This window comes from Lissotriton vulgaris, chromosome 3_1 (assembly GCF_964263255.1).
Source record: "Lissotriton vulgaris chromosome 3_1, aLisVul1.2, whole genome shotgun sequence".
NCBI classification, from domain to species: domain Eukaryota; kingdom Metazoa; phylum Chordata; class Amphibia; order Caudata; family Salamandridae; genus Lissotriton; species Lissotriton vulgaris.
This window is the reverse complement of record NC_141689.1, coordinates 1,247,816,022-1,247,842,783: the sequence shown is the minus strand read 5'-3', so window position 1 is coordinate 1,247,842,783 and position 26,762 is coordinate 1,247,816,022. Positions and strand designations below refer to the sequence as shown.

At 46.3% G+C, this 26,762-nt stretch overlaps 1 protein-coding gene across 3 annotated transcripts in view; it reads right to left on the bottom strand.

The window, feature by feature from the left end:
* LOC147727741 (uncharacterized) overlaps window positions 1-26,762 on the bottom strand; it is a 173,484-nt gene that overhangs the window by 62,595 nt on the left and 84,127 nt on the right. For all 3 annotated transcript variants that reach the window (XM_086961745.1, XM_086961746.1, XM_086961747.1), the window contains exon 5: window positions 14,772-14,882. In XM_086961745.1, the coding sequence (XP_086817871.1) occupies window positions 14,772-14,882 (111 nt within the window). The remainder of the gene's footprint in view (window positions 1-14,771; window positions 14,883-26,762) is intronic.

Sequence of the window (26,762 nt, the reverse complement as noted above, 5' to 3'; positions counted from 1 at the left end):
AAAAAGCCTTGAAACTAGAAAGCAACTTTTGGATGCCTGCTGGTGATTTCGAGATTAGAAGGGTGTCGTCCGCAAATAGGAGCGTCGGAACTTTCCTTCCAGCCAGGGAAGGTGCATCTGATGGACGTTGAAGGAGATGCTCCACCACTCCGTTAACGTAGAGAGAGAACAGAGTGGGGGCAAGCACACACCCCTGGCGGACGCCCCTATCTACAGGGATACGAGATGTTTTTTCCCCCTGGACACCCCATCTAATCTGGGCAAAATTGCTTTCGTGGAATTTTATAAGCAAGGCCAGCAAGTAAGGGGGTAAACCTAACCCATCGAGGACATTCCACAATAGGGCTCGTGGGACCAGGTCGAAGGCTGTTCGCAAGTCTATAAAGACTAGATACAAACTGCCCCTTCCCAGCACCACCACTTTCCAGTATATCATTAGAAGGCGAAATGTCTGCTCGATGGTGCCTGTCCCTGTTCTAAAACCTGCTTGGAAATCTGACAGGATCTAGTTTTCTTCAGCCCACTGCAAAATCCTACCTAGTACCACTTTGCCCGCAACCTTTTGAGTTGAGTCCAGCAGACTGATAGGGCGATAGTTGGCTGGGTCGTCCCTACAGCCTTTCTTAAAAATAGGGACGACTTCAGCGCCCCTCCATGAGTCAGGGAGAGAACCTCCCAGCAAGGCCTCATTTAAAAGTGAAGCAATTAATCTGCTCCACAATAATGGGTAGTTCTTCAGCAAGTCACCCGGAATCCCATCAGGGCCTGCAGCCTTATTGGATACAATACACCTGATTGCCCTTTCTACTTCCTGACTGGTGAAGGGGCCGTCGATGATTGGTAAGTCAACTGTGGGACTGGGCAAGGGACCCAGACTTAAATAAGGTGCCCCCAGAGGAGCAGAATATAACTTGGAGAAGTGGGCAAACCAGACGTCACCAGGGATATTACAAGTTATCTGTTGATCAAGAGGCTTGTCCCTAGCTCTCAGCAAATCCCAAAACCCCTTGGATTCTTTCCTAGTACTTGCCTCTACTAGCTCCCACCAAAAATTATATTCGTGAGCCTCCTTTGCCTCAGCCACAGTTTGTTTGTAGAGTTTCCTCGCGATTCTAATATTAACTGGGTCCTTGTTTTTTACTGCACAAATAAGTTCCCCCTTAGCAGCTCGACATTTGGAGGAATACCACTTGTCTCTGGCCTTAGAAACACCTTTCGGTACAACCCTCGCACTGGATTGGGGAATGATAAACAATTCGCTCAGTGCCACTATAGTCTCTGTAAATATTGGTAAGACCTTTTTACTGGAGGGACTTAAGGCGTCAAGCCGTGGCTCCACCACGGACAAGATGGTCCCGGCTTGCGCCATCCTTGCCTCGTCCGCTGCTGCTTTTGCCCACTTAAGGCGCCTGCCACAGTTTGAGGGAACAAGTTCATGAGATGATTTCCACTTGTGGGGAGTCTTGTCTTGGATCCCGACCTGCCAAGGAGGCGTGAGGGTTAAGGAAAGAGGATTGTGGTCACTATCACAAGACACTATGACCTCCATGTCTTGATGGAATGACCAAAGATTATAATTCAACATGATGTAGTCAATTCTGGAGGTATGACCCGTCCTGTTATACGTATGCGCACCCATAGAATCCGATTTGGATCGACCACTTATTGGTCTCAGATTGTGTTCCATGCAAAGAGCATTGATGTCTATCGCACTTTGCGTCCATTTGGGAATCGGGTCTAGGGTCAGGATAGGGATACCTCTCCTTGAATCCTCTTCAAAGGTATCCAAAATGTCTTCCCTAGCCAATGGCTCAAAACAGCAGTTGAAGTCGCCTGCAAGAAGAACATAAGAATCGATGTTGCAAGCAGCTAGATCGCTGCTTAGACCTTTTGAGGTTAGATGAGATGCCCCGCCCCTGGTGCCCCTCAAATAAAGATTGAAGACTTCTAACTTCCTTCCCCCTTGGCAGTAAATAGTTATCCTCTGGAGGTCAGGAGATTGAGTGGTCCTTTGACTTACACTTAAACTTAGTCCAATGCTGACCCATATAAGAAGGCCGCCAGACGGGCGACCTTTGCATCCAAGTTGTTGGGAAGCTGGGACAAAGTAGGTTGAAAAGCCTACTCTGTGCCTGGGTTCTTGGCACCAGGTTTCCTGTAGGAGGCAGATGTTATAAGGTTCTAAGAAAGCGTTCCATTCAGGGTTTTCAAAGTTACGGGCAAGCCCTGCCACATTCCAGCTTAGAATCTTTAGCAAAGGTTCACCTGGGGTAGTCCGCTTAGGAAAATAGATAGGTGAAGGCTGAGAGGTCACAGCCGCTCTAGATGGCATTGGTGGTGGGTCAATCTGGTGGTAATTAGGAGCCATAACTACACCGGTCAGCTTACTATCTATTGAAGCAGTCTGAATGGGTGACAGGGGAATCATACAGGGTGAATTCAGCCGTTCTTCCACGACTTGAAGATCTAAAATGCTTGGAGCAATCAACCCCCCATCAATAAACAAACTATGTGGTGGTCCTACTAGACCTACTGGAGGGTCAGGAACTAAAGGTTCAATTAACAAGCGGGGAGATTCTATGAGCCCTAGGACCTGTGGTGGAGGTGCTTTTCCCTTTAGGTGATGAACAGGTTGCCTAGGGAGTCAATCTACCTCCTCCAGGCCACCAAACCTATTTGAGGTTGGAAGGCCGTTCCAATGTAAGAGGAAATCCTTTTGGTTGTTAGGATGACTCTTCCATGAATGGTGATGCACCAATGACCAGTCATCCACCTGGATATGTCTTGGGCGTGGTGGATAAAAGAAGGACAGCGGCCTGGGTATGACAAAAGACCCTTCACTGCTGGGCCAAGAACAAATGTGCTGAGCCGTGTGTGGATCCTCAAAAGTCACCACTATACAGTCCCCAGGACTGGTTTTCTTTGAGGGGCCCACCCAGGGAGTTCTACGAACCATCAGGACTCTGCTTCTCCGGACATTGGGAATTGGTCTATTCACATTGAGCCAATGCATTATCTTGTTCTTCAGAGACCAGTGGTTCTCGTGTTGACCATTACCAATCTGGGGGACGCCCGTCAACACAACCGCATAATCATTGGCCTCTGGAGGAAGATCAAAATAGCCCCCTCTAAAATTGTTCTTAACAGGAGGGCCCTGAATAGGCTGATAAGCCACTTCACTAGGAGGGGGTCTGGGAGGGACTCCGGATTTAGGGTTTACTGATTGGTGCTGGGGAGCATGCTTAGGAGCCTTAGGTTTAGTGAGAGCGGAAGTTTGATCCACAGCCACTGTCCTCGGTTTGGGAACCGGCCGTACAGAGGCTGGTACTGGGGGGGAGGTTGCTGAGCTTGAGATGTAGGAGCTAATGGTGTTGGATCAGCTGCAGGGAGACCCTGATTTTCAAGACTTCTCAGGCCGAGAGTGGCCAGAGCAATAATGCTCTTTTCCATCTCGAGCAAGTTGTTTTCAATCCATGAGAGTCTGAGGTCGAGGGGGGAAAGAAGTTTTTTAAGGGTTTCCCAAACTAAACCTATAAATTCCCCTTAATTCTTCCCCAACCCCTATACCTGTAAGCCCTCATCCTCTAGAGTGGTGGTGGATGGAGCAATGGCTGTCCCCTCTCCCCCTCCCTCCCTTAATGACTGATTCCTAGGGGTACGCTCTCCTTTTGTGTTAGATACCGGGGCACTAGACAATGCCAGATGTTGTGAGACCGCAATTTTTGCCTTCTTGCGAGAGTAGGCAGAGCAGGAATGGCGTTTTCTTTTAGGTTGTTTGCCACTAGTCGCATTAGAAATTGCCGGGGTGGGTGGGTTAAAGCTAGCATCCTGATTGCGAGAAACAGCTGGTAGGTTCGCTTCATCTGCATTGGATAGTTGCTCTAAGGGCGGGGAGAGGAGGGAGGGAATCGGGGTCTGGTGAACATCAACCTGCGTGACTATGCAATGGGGAATGGCAGGACGCTCCGGGGTAACCGCAGTGGCTATGTGGCCTAGGGAGGATTTTTTAGAAATTGCAATGACCTGGGACAGTCTTCTAGCAGCTACCAATTCTAGGGAGACCCGAGTTTGAAGTTTGGAAATTTCTTGGTCTATAGCTAGATTGGTACGGGTAATGAAGTCATCCATAGGGCCGCTGATTGGTGGGCCACCATTGGCAGCCTTACTCCGGGTTAACCTGGAGCACATAACTTTAGTACAAGAGGGCAATCGCCAATCTAGCAGTGATAATGGGATAATAAGATAAGATTACCTATTTATGCTCAGTGAAGGGTAATCGAGAAGTAATGGCGAAAGAGGGTGGGCCAGTCCAGTCCGCTCAGTCCTCGAACTGCCTCAAACGGCCCGCTCTTTGCCCGGTCTTCGCCCCGGTCGCTCCTGCGCGCTCCCGCGCAGCGGGTACTCCGCCCAGTGAAATAGAGGAGGGCAGGGGGCGTTGCCGGCAGGGAGAGCGGCCACAGGTGTTGCACGCAGGGACTCCTGGTCACTGGAGTCCCTGCTAGGCAGCTCACAGCCCCGCCGGTGTCCAGAAGGTGATGTTGGCAATAAGGCTCCCACTCAGTGCCCCACAGGGAGTTTCTCCACGATGCGGGACCCGCGCAGCGGGTCCGGCAAGTCGTCGGCGCTCACAGGGAAAATCCTAGCCCTCGCTTGTAAATTCAGAGTTTCCCGCTGGACAAGGGAGACGCTGGGTTTTTACTCCACTTGACAGGGGCGGTGCCGGCAGGGAGAGCGGCTACAGGTGTTGCACGCAGGGACTCCTGGTCACTGGAGTCCCTGCTAGGCAGCTCGCAGCCCCGCCGGTGTCCAGAAGGTGATGTTGGCAATAAGGCTCCCACTCAGTGCCCCACAGGGAGTTTCTCCACGATGCGGGACCCGCTCAGCGGGTCCGGCAAGTCGTCGGCGCTCACAGGGAAAATCCTAGTCCTCGCTTGTAAATTCAGAGTTTCCCGCTGGACAAGGGAGACGCTGGGTTTTTACTCCACTTGACAGGGGCGGTGCCGGCAGGGAGAGCGGCCACAGGTGTTGCACGCAGGGACTCCTGGTCACTGGAGTCCCTGCTAGGCAGCTCGCAGCCCCGCCGGTGTCCAGAAGGTGATGTTGGCAATAAGGCTCCCACTCAGTGCCCCACAGGGAGTTTCTCCACGCAGCGGGACCTGCGCAGCGGGTCCGGCAAGTCGTCGGCGCTCACAGGGAAAATCCTAGTCCTCGCTTGTAAATTCAGAGTGGAAAAATGGCTCAGGCCTACAGGGACACATGTGCCAGTGTCACAATGGTGACACCTAACTTTGTGGGCCCTGGACAGATCATGCTAGGTACAGACTACCTAGTGACCAATGCCAGCAATGTCACTACCCACCATAGTATGGCAATTGTTGATTTCTCCTGGGGAGGGGTAAGTGGCCAAAAGAAAGTTGTGGTTAGTTCAGACCTCCCAGTAGAATGTTTGTTGGGCAATGATTTGGAAACACCACTATGGTCAGAAGTGGCGCAGAGGACTCACATGGAAATGTTAGGCTTGCCAGCACATGTCCTTGCTGTGACTAGGTCACAGGCCAGAAGATGCCCCACTGAACAGGTGCTGGATCCTGGAACAATGGACCAGACACCTTCCAAGAAGAAGAGCAGTAGGGTTAAGGCATTGCCTTCCCCCTTGCCCCAGGTTGTGGATCAAGTGTCAGAGGAGGCTGACCTCAAAGAGCTGAGGGAAACTGAGCCTAAAGAACTTGAACCTGATCAGGTTGAGTTTCTGGGTTCAGGGGGACCCTCCAGAGAAGACCTGGGGAAGGCACAGTTAGACTGCCCTTCCCTTGAACCCCTCAGACAGCAGGCTGCTGCTGAGGCTGCAGGGAACGCCACAGGTGCCCACAGGGTATACTGGGATGATGGACTCCTGTACTCTGAAGCAAGAGACCCCAAACCTGGTGCAACCAGGAGGCTGGTCATCCCCTTGTCACAGAGAGGTTTCCTTCTTACCTTGGCCCATGAGATTCCCCTTGCAGGACACTTAGGCCAGAATAAGACTTGGGACAGACTTGTCTCACACTTTCACTGGCCTCACATGAATGAAGATACCAAGGAGTTTTGTCGCTCCTGTGTCACTTGCCAAGCCAGTGGTAAGTCAGGTGGCACAACAAAGGCCCCCCTTATACCACTACCTGTGGTGGGGGTACCCTTTGAAAGAGTGGGGATTGACATTGTTGGTCCAATGGAACCCCAGACAGCATCAGGGCACAAGTTTATACTAGTGGTGGTGGACCATGCCACCAGGTATCCTGAAACTATTCCCCTTAGGACCACTACAGCACCTGTTGTGGCAAGAGCCCTAGTTGGAGTGTTCTCCAGAGTGGGCTTCTCTAAGGAGGTTGTCTCTGACAGAGGTGCAAACTCCATGTCAGGATATCTGACTGCCATGTGGAAGGAATGTGGTGTCAACTACAAGTTCACCACACCCTATCATCCACAATGCAATGGGCTTGTTGAAAGGTTCAACAGGAACCTAAAAGGGATGATTCATGGACTACCTGAAAAGCTCAGGCGTAGATGGGATGTCCTGATACCCTGCCTTTTGTTTGCTTATAGAGAAGTCCCACAGAAGGGGGTTGGCTACAGCCCTTTTGAACTTTTGTATGGACATCCTGTAAGAGGACCCCTTTGTTTGGTGAAGGAAGGATGGGAGAGACATCTCAAAAAGCCTGCAACCAACATTGTGGACTATGTACTTGGTGTCCGCTCCAGGATGGCTGAGTATATGGAAAAGGCTTCTAAAAACCTTGAGGCTAGCCAAGAACTCCAAAAAGCTTGGCATGACCAAAAGGCTGTCCTGACTGTGTACAAGCCTGGACAGAAGGTGTGGGTGTTGGAGCCAGTGGCAAATGGTCTGGGCCCCACACAATCATTGAGCAAAAGGGAGAGGTCACATACCTGGTGGACCTTGGAACTCCCAGGAGCCCCCTCAGGGTGCTCCATGTGAACAGGCTCAAGGCATATGTCGACAGGAAGGACATGAGCTTGCTCATGGCCACAGATGAGGGACAGGAGGAGAGTGACCCTCTCCCAGACCTGCTCACTCAGAACCCTGATGATGGGTCAGTAGATGGTGTTGTCTTTTGTGGCAGCCTCTCTGAGCATCAGCAAAAGGATTGCAAACAAGTTCTTCAATCCTTTAGACATATGTTCTCTCTGACACCCAGTCAGACCAATTGGTGTACCCATGAGGTTGACTCTGGGGACAGTCTGCCAGTTAAGAGTAAAATCTACAGACAGCCTGATCATGTCAGAGACTGCATTAAGACAGAAGTGCAGAAAATGTTGGAGCTGGGAGTCATTGAGCCCTCAGATAGCCCTTGGGCTAGTCCAGTAGTTCTAGTGCCAAAGCCTCACACCCAGGGTGGTAAGAAAGAGATGAGGTTTTGCGTAGACTACAGAGGCCTCAATGCAGTCACTAAGACTGATGCCCACCCAATACCAAGGGCAGATGAACTTATAGATAGATTGGCTTCTGCCAACTACTTAAGCACATTTGACCTGACAGCTGGGTATTGGCAAATCAGGTTAGCTGAGGAAGCCAAGCCCAAGACAGCATTTTCTACCCCTGGTGGGCATTATCAGTTTGTGGTAATGCCCTTTGGTTTGAAAAATGCACCTGCCACCTCCCAAAGGCTGGTGAATCAAGTTCTCACTGGGCTGGACGACTTCTGTGCAGCATATCTTGATGATATAGCTGTCTTCAGTTCCACCTGGGAGGATCACCTGGTCCACCTGAGGAAAGTGTTAGAGGCACTGCAGAAAGCAGGTCTCACTATCAAGGCCACAAAGTGCCAGATAGGGCAGACACAGGTTGTATACCTGGGCCACCTTGTAGGTGGAGGTCAGGTTCAGCCACTGGAGAGCAAGATACAGTCCATCAAGGACTGGGCTCCTCCAACCACCCAGATTCGGGTTCGAGCTTTCTTGGGCCTGACTGGTTATTACAGGAAATTTGTCAGAAATTATGGATCAATTGTGACTCCACTTAATGACCTGACAAGTAAAAAGATGCCAAAGAAAGTTCAGTGGACAGCAGGCTGTCAAAAAGCATTCGATGACCTAAAGCAGGCCATGTGCACAGCACCTATCCTAAAGAGTCCAGACTACTCCAAACCATTCATTGTCCAAACAGATGCTTCTGAGTTGGGTGTGGGAGCTGTTCTATCTCAGCTGAATTTTGATGGTCATGACCAGCCCATTGCTTTTATTAGCAGAAGGCTGACCCCCAGAGAGAAAAAATTGGTCAGCTATTGAGAGGGAGGCCTTTGCTGTGGTTTGGGCCCTGAAGAAATTGAGGCCATACTTGTTTGGCACTCATTTCAAGATTCAGACCGACCATAAGCCCCTCTTGTGGCTAAATCAGATGAAGGGTGAAAACCCCAAACTACTTAGGTGGTCCATTTCCCTACAGGGGATGGATTTTACAGTGGAGCATAGACCTGGCACTGATCATGACAATGCAGATGGGCTCTCCAGGTATTTCCACTTAGAGCAAGAAGACTCACCTGGTCAAGGTTAGTTTATTGTCCCAAAGTTTGGGGGGGGGGGGGTCATGTAGGAGAGTAGGGTCTGCAATCCTATGATCACCCCAGATTTTTGCTTTTTGCTTCACTGGTTTACGACTTTCCCTGGCTGTGGGCCTGCTAATCAGACCCACAGCCTAGCTGTTCTCTCTCTAAATTGACACGTGTACCTTAGGTGCATTTACCAATTGGTACTGGGCCACCTTATCAGTCCTTGTACCCAGGGCATAGGTGTACCCAGGGCCTACCAGGGGCTGCAGCATGTATTATGCCACCCCTGGCTGGCCATCTAAATCTGACACAACTGGCTGCACGACAGCTGGGGCAAGGTGGTGTAATCACCCTTTGCTGTAGATATAGTATACCTATATCTAACCCTAAAATAGACACATGTATTCCTATCAGTCACTCCTATGGCAGGCCTTAACAATCCTGAAGGCAGAGTGCTTGGAATTATGTGAGATGGTGCTCTGGCATGAGCTGAGCCCGTCTGCAGCTTGCGGAACCAAGTCCTAATAGTTGTTCCATGATAAACCGTACCATATACTCTTAAGTGCATTATAATCCTCGCGGTTATTTGCTATCTTTGGTATCGCTTTATCAAAACATGTCGAGTAAGGTGTCATACGAATTGGAATACTAACCCCTCACCAATTCCGGCGACGGGGTTAGCATTCCACCCTTCTAGAGGGACACGACATGTATGTAAATGTGAACCCCGGTTAAAGTTAACTTGAGCCTCAGCATCACAAAATGGATGCTGCCACCACAGACACAAGTCTGACCTCCTGCTGCTGGGAGTCCTTCCAGCGAGGAGAGCTTGGACAAAGGGTTTCCTGTCAGGGGCGGTGCTAGCACCATCCCAGACAGGGTTTTGTGTATCCCAGGTAGGCAGGGCTAAGAAGGAAGGTGACTGCAAGTGGCACCCCGGTGCTCACTATGCATCTGTCGGCTTGAACCAGTTCCAGGGGCACACCAGCCCCTGAGCTGGGGAAAGTCCGGACAGGGGAGAGGGGTGTAACCACCCCCCTTCCTGGGCGCAGCCATGGGCAGGATCTAGTCGCGTGCCAGCCCCTTTCCTTAGGATAAAGGTAGGAGCGGGACCCTTCCAAATTAGATCATCTTTGAATCCTGAAACTACTTTCTACGAAAGGAACTCTCGACTTCTTCTCAAGATATCTCTCTTGAGACTAAGGAGTAAGTACCCTGCATCAGCAGGCACCAACTAAGTATCTTGCGGTTTGCTGCACGTCGACCTCCGGAACCAGACCGACCAGCACGACGAGACCCGGACTCCCTGCCATCTCTGACCTCTACCTGCCTCTACAGCACAGCTGAGAACCGTGGGTGCGACGAGACCAGAGGAACCGGCTATCATCAGAACCAGCACGACACTGATCCAGCACGACCGCCGAGGGACCCTCGAGTGGGCGCACTGGGGTAAGAGAAGCCCCAACCCCAAGCAGCACGAGCACCGAAGTCCAGCCCCCCAGCATCCACCAGATCTGCGTGGGGCCCTTTTGCTCCTGTGCTGCTTGCCACGTTGTCCGGTCACTTGCCTGTTGGCTAGTGGCCCTCCAAACAACGTCCTACGTTTGTTTCACCGCTGGTCTAGCTCCTCTAGACTAGCCCTTGTCTCCTCTTGAAGGGGAACTTCCTCGGACCCTCCTGGTCCACTCCAGACGCCATTTTGTGTCGCCACGTGGGCTTGCCGTAGCCAAGGCTTGTTGCCTCCTTCAACGGATCCAGCATCGCCAGCAGCCGACATCCGACGTGGGACAGCTCGCAGACCTCCAGCCTGGTCGACATCAGCGCCCTGGTCCGTGCAGCAGCAGAATCCAGTGTCACCTCTTCACCTGGCTGAGTGACCTCGTCCGGTGCCATACTGGTGCCCACCTAATCACTGGCTAGTGATTCAGAACTCGGTCCCCTCTGCTTACAGGTATCCTTCTTCACTGATCCATCCTTGGATCAGCCCGGAACATCTTCGCTGGTCGCCTGCCAGCAACTTCCACTTCAGGCTCCTGGTTCATCAACGAGGATTCCCGACGTCACTTGAACCCTATGCAGCCGCAGCCCCTGGGCTAGGTAAATCGAGTACCACGGTGCTCCAGCGTAGGACCAATCTCTAAGTTTTTAGATCCACTTTCGTTGTTGACCTACCTAGTCGGGTTCGCCCGAGAACACTAACTTTGCATTTACTAGCCTCCATAGACTTTGTCCCGCATTGCGCGTAAGAGTTCCCACTCTGCACACGAAGTTCCTAGGCCTCCTGCTTCTAATCTAAGGGTTCAGTATTGTAGGCCTAGCGGTTCTAAAGCCTCTGAGAATAGTTACTTAACTACTAGTATTTCGCATTCCACTTTTGTAGTATATGGTTTTTCGTGCCCCTCGGGCATTTGTGTAAATTGTGCAACTTTCAGTATTTCTTTAAGAGTTTTGTATTGTGCTTACCACCCTGTCCTCATAAAGAGTCCAGGGTTGTTGGGTTATAAATAAATATCCTTTTATTTTCATAACAACTTGTGTGGTGTCCTTTCACTTGGTGTTCAAGGGGTATATGTGATGGTATAACAGCTGGCTTAACACGCCCTCTAGAGTTTAGCCTAAAGACTGCTCTTGTCCATGCTACTAGGATAGCTGGTCTATAAGGTTGACTTACAACCAATCATCAATAAGGGTCGTTTGGAATGATACATAGTGATCACTAGAATAGTGAGCACTGCATATCAGGCCAACTTCTCACAAAAGGTAAGTGCTTTCCCATGGTGGGCAAGGCAAGGAAAGGATACTGGTCAAAATGTCTTGGGGAAGTATGGGAAGGGGCCTTCCAAGTGGACATCCCCTTCCCATACAAAAGAAAAATGTGGTTTTACTCATTTTAGAAATGAGTACTTAAGCCAGCTGTCTACCATAGAATGAGGGAGTCCATACCTGGAAATCAGTGATTCTTAGAATTTCCCACTTTTGGTCAGTTTCCTGTTTGTTCCTATTTGCCATTGTGGTGATATACCATGAACAAAAAAAGTTAGAGACTATAAAGTGCTTCACTTTTGTGTAGCCACCACATGATATTTTAGTGATGCTTCTAACACTTAGTTGTCTGTGCAAAACAGTACAAATCAGAACTGTATTTAAAAATAGTGTACTTTCAAACATTCACATTTTGTACGTTATTTACTCATGCAAATTCATTATTAACACGAAATCCATAGTAAATTAAGACCATAAAATTGTTTTTTCCCCCGATTCAATGATGTCAAGACGGTATTCCTCATGTATAATTTTGCTTAAGAAACACGGAATGTAAAAATAATCCTAGCTGTGGCAATGTCACTACTGCAAAAATAAATATTGCAACATTCCATAAGTATAACTGAGATATAAATATACAAAATACAGAAGTGTTAAAAAAATTGACGCATTGTAACTGGGTGCCCTAAGAATATTTATAAAGTCAGTAATAGAAGCGAACAAAATAAAGAGACAGAAGACCTAATTGCCATTACGCAATCAAATTTCCTTACTCTTATCTACTAGATCTACACTTGATATACCTTCTTCCCTGCATCAGAGACAACATTTTAAAAACAAAATGTCAGTTTTGGGAATCAGGTATATCTCAACCTGAGCACCATTATGGACAATTTAGTGTTTTGCCCACATAGTAAATAAATTTGTTTGCGTTTTTAACACCTATGTTTTTCTAAGCATGCTGTTTTCTATGGCCAACTTTTAGATTTTTTTGTCATTTTACTTATTCCAGAGGAATGAACAAAAACGTTGATGCTTATGCCTGCAGCATAAAGCTTTAACTGACACAGAGATGGACTCAACAAATTTAAAATATTATGAGATTTAAACTTCGGAAGATGCTTAGAAGTTTTGTTTGAACATTATCTGAAAACAGTCCCTCCTGCAATGGACCATCTATAGTTTCCCCGGCAACCGAGTATGCCGAAGGCAAATGTTTGTGTTACGGGTCTACACTTGCATGGAACATCGTTGTTGCTTCAACACAATCGACTTGTGTACCACAAAACCTTTTAACTACTACTGTGCTGCTACCTTCTACTTAAGTCTTCTGTTTGTTTGCACACAACCTATTTCGTATTTACCTGCCGGACATCCTGTTCTAAACAAAGACTTGTCTGGAGTATAGTAAGTTATGAAATACACATCTTTTACATGTCTAAAACGGGCACAGAAAATTAGTCCAAGTCTTGCCCCAACAGCATTCCTTTAACAGCTTTCGACCAAAAATCCACATTTTTACTTTTATCAAACTGAAGCAATGACCAACTCTGTACACTACATACAACATGCCAATTAGGGCTAATGATTTACGTGATAGGCAGCTGCAATACATTACGCATAATCATGGATTTTGCGCACTCGCCATAATAGAAAAAATAAAACAAAGGGGTCATATGCTGAGTACTGGCAGACCCAATGCAATGTTTTTTTTTAAATTGTTGTTATAGAAAATGTTTCAAGCATATACAACATGTTCAAATTTACATGAGCAATACAGAAACGGCTGTCCCAGACCATTCAGTCAACATGGCTCACTAATATTGAGTGGCTCGCCTAGCAGCAATAGACTGCAATTCCAATCCACAACCTTCATCTTGCTGGCTCATTGTAAAGGCCTCTGTCAATAGTAATTCAGGGAGGTAATTTATTGAGGAGATCTGTGATTGTGGTGAGTCTGTCTCCCCAGGTTACTAAATCATCTCCAAATTTGCAATCCCTCTGGCTAAGAGTCGTGTGTTGCTCATCAGCATGCACCCAGTCCACTAAATCTTTTTTCTAAGCATAAAAATCTGGGACTCGAGATACTACCCAATGAAGTGCTTTCAAAAATCAAGCCAAGTACACAGATTGCCAGCCACACACTTACTTAAATCCTCTATTTTTGAGGGAACAAACCATAAGAGACTTCCTGGTTCGTACGGGTATATCACTCAAACCCTTTATTATTTATTTATTTATTTATTTATTTTTAAGTATTGATGTATGAAAGGGACACCTTATCGTTTTGTACACCTTATATACAATTATTTACAATTCGCGATTATTTACAACACAAACACATACACATAACTAGTTGTATTATACAAAGTGAATTGCTCTGATATATATACACTCAAATATTCATAAAGACCAGAGTCAAAAGTATAAACTTGATGACAATCATAAATCAATGAACTACAGTTGATTGTCATCAAGTTTATACTTTTGACTCTGGTCTTTATGGAATTACGGATGATTTTTTCTTCGTAGTATGAAAATTTGAGTGTATACATATCAGAGCAATTCACTTTGTATAATACAACTAGTTATGTGTATGTGTTTGTGTTGTAAATAATCGCGAATTGTAAATAATTGTATATAAGGTGTACAAAACGGCAATCTGTGTACTTAGTTATATTAATGGTCCAGCTAGCCCCACGTCCCAGGACCTGACTCCCCCATTCTTCAAAAATCAAGCCAGCACCATTCCTTGAGGTACCTTTTGAGCCTTCATTTTAAGAAGTTTTCGTGTTGGCACTATACCCAGCAAGCACAGTTTTATAGATCCTTCCAGCTCCAGCCCCACAACAAGTGACAACATTCAACCACCTCCTCCCAGAAACTCACAATCGGTGAACACACCCACGTCATGAAATGAAATGAGGAATTTATATAGCGCTACAAATACCCAGGGGAGTCTAGGCGCTAAAGAGACAAGCAAGCAGAAGTCGAACTGTGGAGGTATGCTAGTAGAGCCAGGTTTTTAAGCTCTTCCTGAAATGAAACAAGTTAGTTTCTTTTTTAGAGAGTTCCGGAGTTTAGCAGTGGTGTAGGTAAAGCTTTTTCCTCCCCATTTTACTTTGTATACCTTGGGGATGGTCAGGTTGCACTGTCCGATGATCTCAGTGGTGGAAATCTGCAGAGGGCTGCCATCCTTTGTAATAGTTAACAGTTCACTTGCTGCTAGCTTTACTCAGATGTTGAATTGGAACTAATGAGGTGAAAGTTTTGGCTAGAAAAGATTAACGTCATGTGTATGCTTGTGTGTTTTCTTAAAATCCCTAAAACATAGAAATAGCCAGGAAGAAGAGTATGCCAAATGATACCAGTGCATCAACTCGGAAGAATATCAATACCTTAATAAGATGTTAACTACATAACCAACTTCAGTGATTCAACAACCCAAAAGCATTCCCAAGGTACCTGAGCTGGGGTATGTGATGCCTTCTTCTTCTGTATGGTGTCCATCTGAGAGATCCACAGAAGAAACATCTTCATTCTTCAAGCAAAATTCAGTGCCGACAAACTGAACACCTGTTGAGACATACATTTCAGAATACATTTATTAGTTTTAATGTTTTGCAAAGTAAAAAATAAATACAATTTCAAACCAATAATACTGTTCAATAAAGATAACAATTTAAAAACCTCTGTTGTTTAATCAGTTTACATATGTTGCCGCTGACAGGAGGCATTACCGAATCCTTTGGGAGATTTCTTATTGATTTCCATTTCTTGCAGCGAAATTCAGAACATTTAACAACAGATATAGTTTATCCGGCCCATCTGGACAGTGTACTTGTTGGCTTTCTCTAAAACAGACAATACTATGATGACTCCAGCGAAAACCTTAGTGTAAGTGGGTCCAAGTTTGATGCTTTTATATAGGCGCAATGGTTCTTACTAGAAGTAGCACAAAGTAAACAACATACACTAACCTCCCAACAGAAAACACTTGGCAGATCATTCACGCACCCCAGCATAGCTCAGGTGCCATTTCTATAGCCAATCACATGTCTCACAATAGCAAGTTTCAATAATGTCAAACACACACAAAAATCCAGGGGAATACATTTGACACAACAACTTACAGACAACAGTGCACTAATAAGCTATATTTATGTACTAGTACAGAAGGTTCATATGTAATTGGTTAAAGCCTCAAGCCTCAATCCCTAGACACACAAATAATATCTACATCTCTATGGCCAAGACAAAACTTAAATGGAGAAAAACGTAGAACCTGTAACCAACCATTATCATCACAAGTTGAACTAGACTCCAGTCTCCCATGTAAATCTGGTAAGCATGTTGGAGGTCACTAAATGGGAGAATGTTCTGCAAGGCCATACCAATGCCAAAAATGTGCTACACATATGACAATAACTTACACAAAGTATCAGACACTTTTTCGTTCTCAATCAGGATGGTGCTTTTCTCTTAATGAAGTTCACCCACTGCGTGAGTGAGTGTGCACTTCGAAGAACAGATGAATGTTCACTATTGTGTAGTAAACGTATGGTACAGTCCTGTTACATGTATCTTTATTTAAGTAGGTACAACGGGGCTGCCACCACACCAGGAGCAACAAATGTTCACAACTTAGTCATGGCCTTCATCCCTCCATTCAACAAACTATCCACTCTGAACACTCAAGTATCATCATATTCCACTAAGACAACAAATACAAAGGAGAGACACACACAAAGCTCTAACCCATACATCTTTCTCGTTACAAAATGACCAACAGAGACAAACACACAGGCACTTCTCCTTACTTATGCTCCATGTTATCACACATCTTCACATCTGCTTACACAGGAAAAACTAGCATTGCAAAAATGCTACACACTCCCACAAAAACCACCAATGTAGGATCCACACAGGGTAATACAGCTTCATTTCACTCCTCAATTCTGCTCCATCTCTTCACTCACAGGGTCCCAAAGAAAACCAATGGGAAATAACTAGCTCAAGGTGTCAAACACTAGGCACAGTGTGCACAAAGTCAACCGACATCAATAGTCAACCCATCAAATGGATTCAAGTCCCTACTGTGCACACATCAAAGAACAGGAAACGCAAGCAGTGCAGTTAAGTGCCACATACTAGCAGACAGTGCATCCCACCCATTCGAGAAATCACCTTTCATCCACAGAAAGACTGCACAGCATGTGGCATCCTGCATAGTGGAGCACAACACACACATCATAGAACGGGCATCCCTCCTAGCGGAGTACACAATCTCCAAGCACAAAACAGCAAACAATCGAAATGCACATATAAAACAGCAGTGGGTGCCGCCCCCGATGAAGCATTCACACATGTATGAAATACGTTTTCATATTTCAATTCAGTTTAAGCATTCTCAAGTGCTATCACTTCCTTAACCACTACAAGGCAAAAATAATTAACATTAAAGATATGCAACACATAACAGCCACACACATGCACACCCACAAATTAAATAACTGTGCTAACTTCAATTTAGTGTCACAACAGAACACAGTAAAATGCATTCAATACGCACTCCTACCAAGTAAACTGAACTAGCATCCATAAGTATGTAAGCAACATTTTAGCCCCACGTCAACACCATAAAAATGGTAAAACCCAATGTTCCCAGATCGATATTTACTAGAAACAATGCCCATAGCTAAGGAACAGATTGGGATTGACGTACATGTTCGAAAAGTCACTGAAAAAGATATAGTACCTTAGATATCAATACATGGACCGATGCATAGTCACTGTTCAATACAATATCCACATGAGCAGATAACACCGCACTGAGTCACAAGAGAATAATAAGTAAATAAGCTGCAGGCCTATCAATGAAAAGAGCAGAACAGCATGGAAAAGGTGGGAGAGTCAGCAGTCAATGTGAAATAGCCACAAATTAAGCCATGCAGCACAGTACTTCCAGAACGCAAGAGCAGGCAGCAACCTGATATTTCTAGAAGGGGGAACTAAACCACATATGCACACAACCCCATCCTCAGTTGAACTGACTGTGTGTTTGTCTGCAAGGAAACAGCACTAAGTGAGGCTTGGTAAGCAGCAATAGATGCATAGTGGAAAGTCCTTAACAATATTTCCCCAAACACACAAGCACCATCACTTACATACTGGCACTGCTCTCAACCAGAGCCTGAGCAGAGGCAACAGTATATGCTACACATAGGTCTAGCCCATATTCATGCACCAAATGACATTACACATCACTGAATCCCCTATTTGAGAGTGTGTATAAGGCTTCTGCGCACCCAGGGCCGGTTCTAGGATTTTTGGGGCCCTGGGCCGAAAGGGAATATGCGAGGCCCTTCTAATTTGCAGACGTGACATTTCAGGGCTCCGGAAGCTGCTTTGTTCAGACTCCTCCTGGGCTGCAGCTCCTCCTCTCAGCCACCTAAAAAGCACCTCTTTTACAGCCCATTTCGGGCTGAAGGTGTGAAAATTGCTTGGGGGCTGAGAGTTAAACCTGTGGGGCGCCAAAATGCTGACAATTGGCATCTCGAAGTGTCTCTGAATGAACAGCCGGGCAGGAGGCCAAATTGCAGGACAAACCTGCAAAATCGCCTTCTTGCAAGAGGTCCAGGGAGGGTCCCCTTCCCTCCCTCTTATAGGCCCAATTACAAAGAGATGCCTTTCTTTCAATTGACAAAAAACACAGTTGATGGACAGAATGTAGAACAATGTCATACATTCACCCCAGTACAAGGATCTGGGCCTAAATCCATCGTTTTTTTGCACTGCACACCACCCTGGGTTAGACACTGGCTATATGCAAATCAGCTCTGACCCTGTGCCTCATGGGAACAGTCCAGTCCGAACTACCAAGCCATGAATCCCGTTTTGCAAGTCCTTAATAGCGATTTTTTATTAATCGCTATTAAGGACTCGCAAAACAGGACTTTGATGAATCTAGGGGATAGTACATTATATAGCTTGTAGTGGAATTTCCAATTTTTTCTGGAAACAATGCACTTAAGAGCCTCAGTAATCAACACAAAGTACACCTAGTTGGTCTGGTGTAAATTTGCTCTGTTCCCCCCTCAGCCGGACCAGCTGGTACACCTGAAAGGCGAATATGTAGATTAGAAGTCAGCTATCTTCATCCACTTCCTCTTCACAACTATAGCAGAGATAACTAGAAGCATCCATAAAACACGTTCTAAAAAATCAATTTCCTGTGATCAAAGTTGATGGTCTAATCTTTTGGAGCTATGGTGCCATTTTACGTCAGTGACAGTAGGTTCAAATAGGGAGGCAAGCTTGAGGATGCAACATTTTCGCATCCTACAAGGACAGGTTTACACCACAGGACATGGTAAACAAGGTGTGCTGCTCTGGGGCACATTTTGACTTTATTCTTTGTACCATGTACATATAGTTCTTCCATAGTATCTCTATACTCTTTAGTGTTCGTGCAGTCTTTGTACTTTTTCAGTTAAGTTTGGGTGCCGAATATTCTTAATTTTACCTCGGCACTCCAATAAACGTAGAAACCATTAGTCTGCACCACCTTCTCTGTAATCGAACATGGTTCCGAGTGTTTACAACTTTGCCTCATCACCTCATGGAATTTGGAGGCTGTTAACTTGTACTATTTTGGTTGAGAACAGGTGTGGTGTGCCCAGAATGTGGGCATCCTATTGAACATATAGACTCACTGATGTCTTGGCTTACCTGTGTTCAAACATAATGATGCGCTAGGATAGAGTCACCAGTACATGATTTTAATGTTTGTGATGATTAATTTTAATCTCTCATGAACAACAGGGCTACGTCTAATAGAAGGGCTAATAATTTCCTATGTTTAAAATGGGATCAGTGTATCGTTAGAAAAATTCTCTTGGTGAAATCGACTCATTCAGACATCTCACACTATGCTGTTTTCGCATCCACACATTTCATATCTATCTATCTAAGAGGGGACCCAAAAGGCAATTATAAAAATCTGTTTAATAATGCAATCAATAAAAAGACAAATATATAAAATACATATCACTTAAAAACTTTCTAAAAAAATCTCAATTTATCCTTGAATTTTACACATACTATCATAAAGGAGTTATTAAAAGAGACAGTAATGAAGACATACACATTTGTCATTACAATGTTGTTAATTCGAATGAATCAATACTTATATGTGGACATGTCTTGGTTATGGATATTGTCTTTATTAGTGTCTTTTTGCATTTAAAGTTTCATTTACAGATGCTTTGTTCATGTATGTTTAAGATGTTGTATTAATAGGATTTTATAGATATTCGTTTGGGAAGAGTGGTGAATTCATACATTTGTCCTGAAGAAGGTAGTATATCCCAAGTAAGACCACCGAAACGCAACAAAGGATTTTACAAACATGACCCAGAGTGCTTGGACAATTAGAATAAGTCATTGAACATATCCAACTATACCCAATGACACACTTAGTGGGAGTATAATTCTTATTGAAAAACTGATTAGAGGTATGTTTTTGTTTTTTATATATTTGGCCACCTCTTCTCGTTTTTAACTATATGTGATGTATTGTTTATATTAATACGTGATATATTGTTGATTATTTTTATGTACATGTGATGTATTGTTGACTGGAATATTTATGTTACATTTGAAGGTACACTGTTGGGTTTCTTAATAATCCTTTTACGGATTGCTGTTTTATTAAATATTTTGATCAAATTTTGTGTTTTCATAAGGTCCTGTGGTAGAAAATGTGGTTGATTTTGGAGACTGGATGTAAACAAATTGTTTCTTTAAGGTCTTGTAAGGGGAATCTTGTGGCGATATGTGGCTGGTTTAACCCTATTCCCTTGTGTTTTGGGGGGTTTCACTCTTTTCTCCAACAGAGCAACGTCACATCTGAATCAGATTCTCTCAGTCAGAGCAACTACACGGTTTCAGTGCAGCACTAGTTTTGCAATATCTCTTTCATCTCCTGCTGAAGACCTGCTCTGCTTCTTGATGCGGCTAAAAAGAGAAGCGTGGGAGAAGTCTGCCAAGTCAATCACCAGCACAGAAACTTTGTCACAGAAGGATGTACGAAGGACGCAAAGTACTTGTGAGGAACCCCCAAGTTATCTTTGTTCCTTTCTAGCTTCTCTCTTCATGTAAACACATGTACTACATGCCATGTTCATTGCCAAAACTGTCTTGTCGTCCCGGGACCTCTAAGGTGTACCATGGAGATGAAGATGGGCACCTGTTATGTTATGTGAAGGTTTCTTTATTCAAGCAGGTACCAAAATACTAACACCCACGAAGTGCAGTAGATGCTTTCCTCTGCCTTAGTTAACACACTATCCACATAGAAGGCATTTGCTATCTCAATTTCCACAGAGACTAGAGCTACACAGACAGACACAGGGAAACACACACCAAGCACACTGAAGGTGGCGTTCTGGAGTGCTACAAGCGGCAACTGAGACTGCATCGTTAGCAAGTGCCAATTGACACAATGGTACTTAGTGTAGTGATGTTTGTGATTCATTATTCTCCCTGAAATTAAGTGATTACTCATGTTCTGATCTAACAAACATTTTAAATGTTAATTTACTTGTATTAATTAGTAGTTAATGATTATTTCCATATACAAAAAAATATTGCATTGTTTTAAAGCCAACCCCACATAGCACCACACATGACGTTATTTGTATCTATTTTTTAGGTTTTGCAATGCTCGCTCCTTCTTGAGGCATATTTCCTACAGGAAGAATCTAACATGTTCCCATTGCTAGCTTTTCTTTCTTAACCAAATACATGATTTTCTATTATTCGTACCACCAGCACATTTCTTCCCATGCCCCCCTGTAGATAGTGGACTATTCGAGTCGTCACTAAGGAGAGTCACTGTTTCTGAGTTGAGAGTGAGAAAAAGGAATGAGTTATTTATAGAAGGTTGGGAAGGAGTCAATGAAACTTTCACTGTATGCCTTCACCCACCCTGAAGGATATCATGCTTCATCATGGGGCTGTGCTCCTTGTCGGGCGGGCGCTGCAATACTCTACGGGTCCCCCTAAGGGTCACTTTGTTGGAGATTTTTTTAGTGATCTAGCCGTTAGTTGTGTGCGGGTCTGTGTGCAGTGTTACGTGAAGGGTGAATGCTAAAAAGTGACTAGAGGGAATCTAAGGTAGACTACTTTAATTAAAATGATCCCTCTGTCATCGTTTAAAAGAGCAAAAAGTTGTGTGCTGCTAGAGGGTAATTATGACCCTCAGTAGCTAGATGAGTGCAGTGTAAGTTTACAAGGCGGATGGGGTCGACATGTTTTGCGCTACAGTATGGTCTCAGGATGAGATCCTTTGCGCTTCTTTAGGACCAAAGGGAAGTCCATTAAGTGTTGGGGTTATACAGAGGCCTAGTTGAATGTTGTAGTGCCACTCGATGGACCCAAATAGTGGTCCTATCTAAAACAAAAAACAAGCATTTACAATGCAATGGTCTCTGCAATATTATTGGTAGAGCTATTGGTATTGCTCATTTTTTTTATTTTTTGTATCCCTAAGTAAATGGCATTGTTATTTCTATTGGCATTCGGTTTTTTTTTTGCATATGTGATTCCTATTGCATTAGCAGAGAGAGAGTGAGGTAGTGAGATAGAGAGAGAGAGTGAGGTATTGAAATAGAGAGAGAGTGAGGTAGTGAGAGAGAGAGTGAGGTAGATAGAGAGTGAAGTAGTGAGATACAGAGAGTGAGGTAGTGAAAGAGTGAGGTAGTGAGGGAGAGGGATGTTGCCCCTTCATGAGACCCCACCCCCCTATGATGTTTTCAGACTGGATATTACCTCGACCTAAAAAAGAGCGCTACGCACCACGCCAGCAACATTAAAACGGAAAAAAGGCGCTATGTCTGTCGCTGTATAGGAAGGCCTTGTTTGCAGGTTCCGCTGAAGCCACACACGCCAGCACTCGCGGGACTAGCACAAGGCTGCCTGTGGGAAGAGAAATGAGCAAGGATGCCTCGAGACCAGGCACAGATGGGCGATGCTGGGTGCCAGGAGAGAAGGGTGGGATAGAAGGAAGGCTCGGAAGACAAGGGGCGAAGGAGAGATACAAGGCAGGAAGGAAGAAACATGAAACAAGGCGGGAGAGAAAAGGAGGCAGAAAAGAAGAGTACGGAGAATGAGAAAAGGGTTTAATCAATGAAGGTATGGAGGGAAAGAGGAATTTGAAGAAGGGTGTAACAGAGTGATGGAGGCAAAGGGGATTAACGGTTAGACTCAAGGGAGACAGGAAGGAGGAAATGATAGGAAGGATGGGGAAGAGAGAAGGGAGAAGAGAAGAGAGAAGGGTGAACGAAAACTTCTGGTTTGGAAGTGGGTGAATGACTTTTATTGAAAGGTGGCCTTTTTTATGCACACGGTTGCAGCACGGTTTCTCTCTTCTGGGTAAATTATCTTGCAACTTCACCTGGGCACTTAGCAGCCATCCCGTGACGTGGAAGAAAACAAGCCCACATTGACAAGCGTGACCGTCGTTTTTTTGTCGGGTACCTCCTATCACTTACAATTTAAGAAATACATCTGAGCCAGAACTGTAGCGAGGAGGGGCGCACTGCAAGTCCCCAACAGTGGTTATGGCATCCACGGCCCAACTTCTCGTGCACATATGGATGCAACGAAGGACGCAAACTTCGAGCACAGTTGATCTGAACACGAAGCACCAGAGGACGTAAATGGCACAGGTTGATCCAGACACGAAGCACCGGCTGATCCAAGCTCGAACTGCTGGTTGATGCAAGTTATTTGCACCAGTCAACATCGAGCCGATGCACCAGTCTGCACACGCTCGAGCCTCCGACGGATACAAGTTACATGCTGAAGTTGAAACAAGCTCCATACGCCTGTTGATATGAGTTATATACATCAGTTGACAAGCTCCTTGCACCAGTTGATATAAGCTCGATTCACCAGTCGGCACAAGCCTCCGGGTAATGCAAGTTATATGCATCAGAGGCATTAGCTCTATGTGTCAGTTGCCATAAGCCTGGCGCAGTACTTCTGTTCAACATGCGCAGGGGGCTTTAAAGTGTGCACTAAAAAGAAGTCACTCTTGGAAATAAATGACCTTTAGACAGTTTGCCGGCTGTTGTTGCTGTTGCAATAAATCAAGGGAAGAGGCAGCAGCCCCCGTCTGTAACTGCCCTTGTTTCAGCCTCCAAATGCACCGGAGGCAGAGAGCTGCCCCGTGCTCCCTGGATCGGGATAGCTGCACACTCTTCCCCACACCTGGTTAATGTAAACATCTCGCACACGCAGTTTATAAACGCCCCCATCCACGCACAGAGGAGATAAACCGAGGTATCCCGGGACAGACACGCATACAGATGCAATCTGTCTGCCGGCACCGGGCTCAAGCACGCGACTGTCTGGAGGACACGCGCGTCCTCCCACCCCGAGCCGAGGACGGCCACACACCAGGCAATAGAGCACACAGCTGAAGGCGCCCCGTGCAGAGGCCGTCCGCGAGGCTGCACCCCGCCGTGGGAGAGGTGCCCTCGGAGATGGTCTGTGAAGTGGATCTGAAACCACTTTAATGACCATTACACACAGGGCTGCGCTCAGCTCCCATTTGTAAGTTGGGGAACAAAAGGTTTATTTTAGGACCGAGATGCTTGGCTCGCACAACTCCAGACGCGAATCTGCTTTCAATTACCGTGACACTTTACCCCAAGGGGATCAAATCCTCTGGCGCACCGCTATGCCTTCGATTATGGGAAGAGCGGGGAACGCAGGGGGGGGGGGTGTCTGGCAGCGGTGTGCGTCCTGCGCCTAACACTGGGGCGTCATCTTGCGCCACTCGATGGGCCGAGGGCTGCCGAGGCACTGCCTCTCTGCCTACTCCCCGTACCACACGTACATGCCGCGGTCCCCAGCTTCACTCAGGGGTGTACTTCACTCCCCTATAGCGCAAGGGCCCCCTCAACCCTCCATGGAATCATCACATTTTGCAGAGGGCCCCATTAATTTAGTGATGCCACTGGCTTCACCCGACACACTCCCCCCCACACTTAACCCTGACCACAGCCCCCGATATTCCCATGTACAAATGAGGGACGATGAAAAGAGAAGTGCTGCTTGCGCTCTCAGTCTTCCACGGTACCTGGTTCATCATAGCCGCTCTGGCATCCTGCGCATCAACGAGCACCCGCCTGACGAGAGCAGCCTGTGCATATAAATCATTTAACCAGCAACTACGCCCTGTCTTACACAAGCAGGTCTTTTAACCAACCTTTGAACAATTTTTAAGACAAACACCCTGAAACCGAAATATGTTCTCTTTCAGCATTCCATTCTGCAACTTCACACCAGCAGCAGCTTTTGGGGAGCAGAGTTCCGCGCGAGCCTGTAGGTGCTCGGAGAGACAGCTGCAAAATGGCGACTGCAAGCTTCAGATTTTTTTCGGAATTGGGGGCGTGGTTTTGCTGTCCTGAGTGACGGACGACGTCCCTGTCTAAAGAACAGCAAAACCTACGCCCCCAAATCCGAAAAAGACAGCCTATTCGGAGGGACGGCTCTCTCCTCCAATGGCTGGCCTCCGTTTAGGAAGCCAGCCAATGGGAGAGAGGCAAAAACCGAGGCGGGATAAATAGTCCACACTAACAAACATTAAATCTCGGACTTCCGGTCTGCCGATATTACCTCGATCTAAAAAAGAGAGAAGGAAAAGAACATATAGACAATATGAACAATTCTAAAGAGTAGTACTGTATCAATGCAAAGTTTAGGTCCCCCATCAGTGGGCCATGGTATCTTGATATGAAAAAGACCCACAAGTCACATAGTTGTTCTTGTGGGTAGGTACATTGTGTAAATTAGCATGTATACAAACAAACGAAGGACAAAAATAGGTGGGCCAAAAATTAATGATAAAGAGAAGGTCAGCTTATCATGCCAGATATTCGTGGTAAGCATATTGGCCTAGATCCCCCATGAATGTCATGGTAGGAGAGGATTGCGTTATGATGCATGGTATATGGTTCAAAGTGGTCATGGAATGACCGTGAAGACTATAGACGAGACATTAATCAAAGGACTGATTCCCATTGATGGCAAGCCTCTTAATTCACACTGTGCTATCTATGGTAAGTGAACTGGGACAGCTTTCCTATTCAAATTGGGCATAGTGCTCCATAAGTCATGGCGGGGGTGCTTGCCGTCGCAATCTGTTAGGAAAAGTGGGTGTTACTATTGTGTCTTTAACAAGTTTGTAGCGGAAGCATGCGCAACGCAGCAGTTAGTCAGTACTCACAGTTACGTTGGAGAGCACAGGCTCTTGAACCTACCCGACCCCTTCGCCAGCTTGGAGGTTGTTCTGTCTGAATGCTTTGGTTTTTGTGTTTTCTGGTATTTGTGGTTATTGCAAGCTGCAGTACTGACAGGTAAGTAGGGAAGAATCTTACTTTCCCCCACATCTTCTCCCATGTCGGGTGTTATGATGATTATTCCGGATTTTTCATTATACTGCCCCTGTGACAGATGCTGAAGCAGCTTTTTCCATTCATACATGATCTTTGCTGGAATTATCTTTAGGAGGCATATCAGGCAAGATAGTAGGGGCATGGCTAGCAGCCCAAGATGGTGGTTGCATAAGCGACGTGCTCCGGGCCCAGAACGCCTAATCCGTCCAATTATCAGTGATCCCGGCCTTTCCAAGTACCAGCCGGGACGCTGAATGTAGCCTGACACAGAGGGCTGTGAAGAGTAGCTGTGTGAGGTGATACTGTGCATAGCTTGCAGAGGTCAGAGCCTCGGAGCTTCCCCGTGTCGTGGCGGGCCTATGGCTGGAGGAGTGAACCTTGAGGCGGCGGCGGAGGCAACGGCCCTGAAGTGTTTGGAGGCCCCCCCTGGTCGCGGTTCTGAGCCACGTGGGCCTGTGGCTGCGCTGTGGCAGCCCGAGGACTGGGGGCAGCTGGAGGCCTGGAACTCCCCCACGGAGAAGTGAGCCTCTAGATACAGAGGTACATTATTGGGCGACTGCCTGCCCTGCTGCCACCTCTCCAGGCTGGCACTGTTCCCCTGGGTCTACTGGCTCGTGCCGGGGTCCCTGGGGTTCTGGCCTAGCTGGTCCCGGGTGGCCGACATTGCCTACAGAGAACACCCAGGGCCCTGATACTAACAAGGGTACGGACTACCCCCTCCCCCTGCTCCCGGTTTACCAGGGTGGATACTGTGATCTTCAGCGTGGGAAAGGGAGATCTTGAGAGGTGTCCGAGGCCCTGCAACTGTGCCCGCATAGCTCTGGTTATAGTATCACCGGGCCCCCCAGTTGTGTTGTGAGACCTCCGATGTGGACCGGGTACCCCCTCACATCTTTGACCACAGATAGGCCTGACAAATACTCAGGCCCCCCCCTCCCCCGAGAGGGCGTTCTGCAGCTATGTTAAGACATACCTACCGAATGGAGAT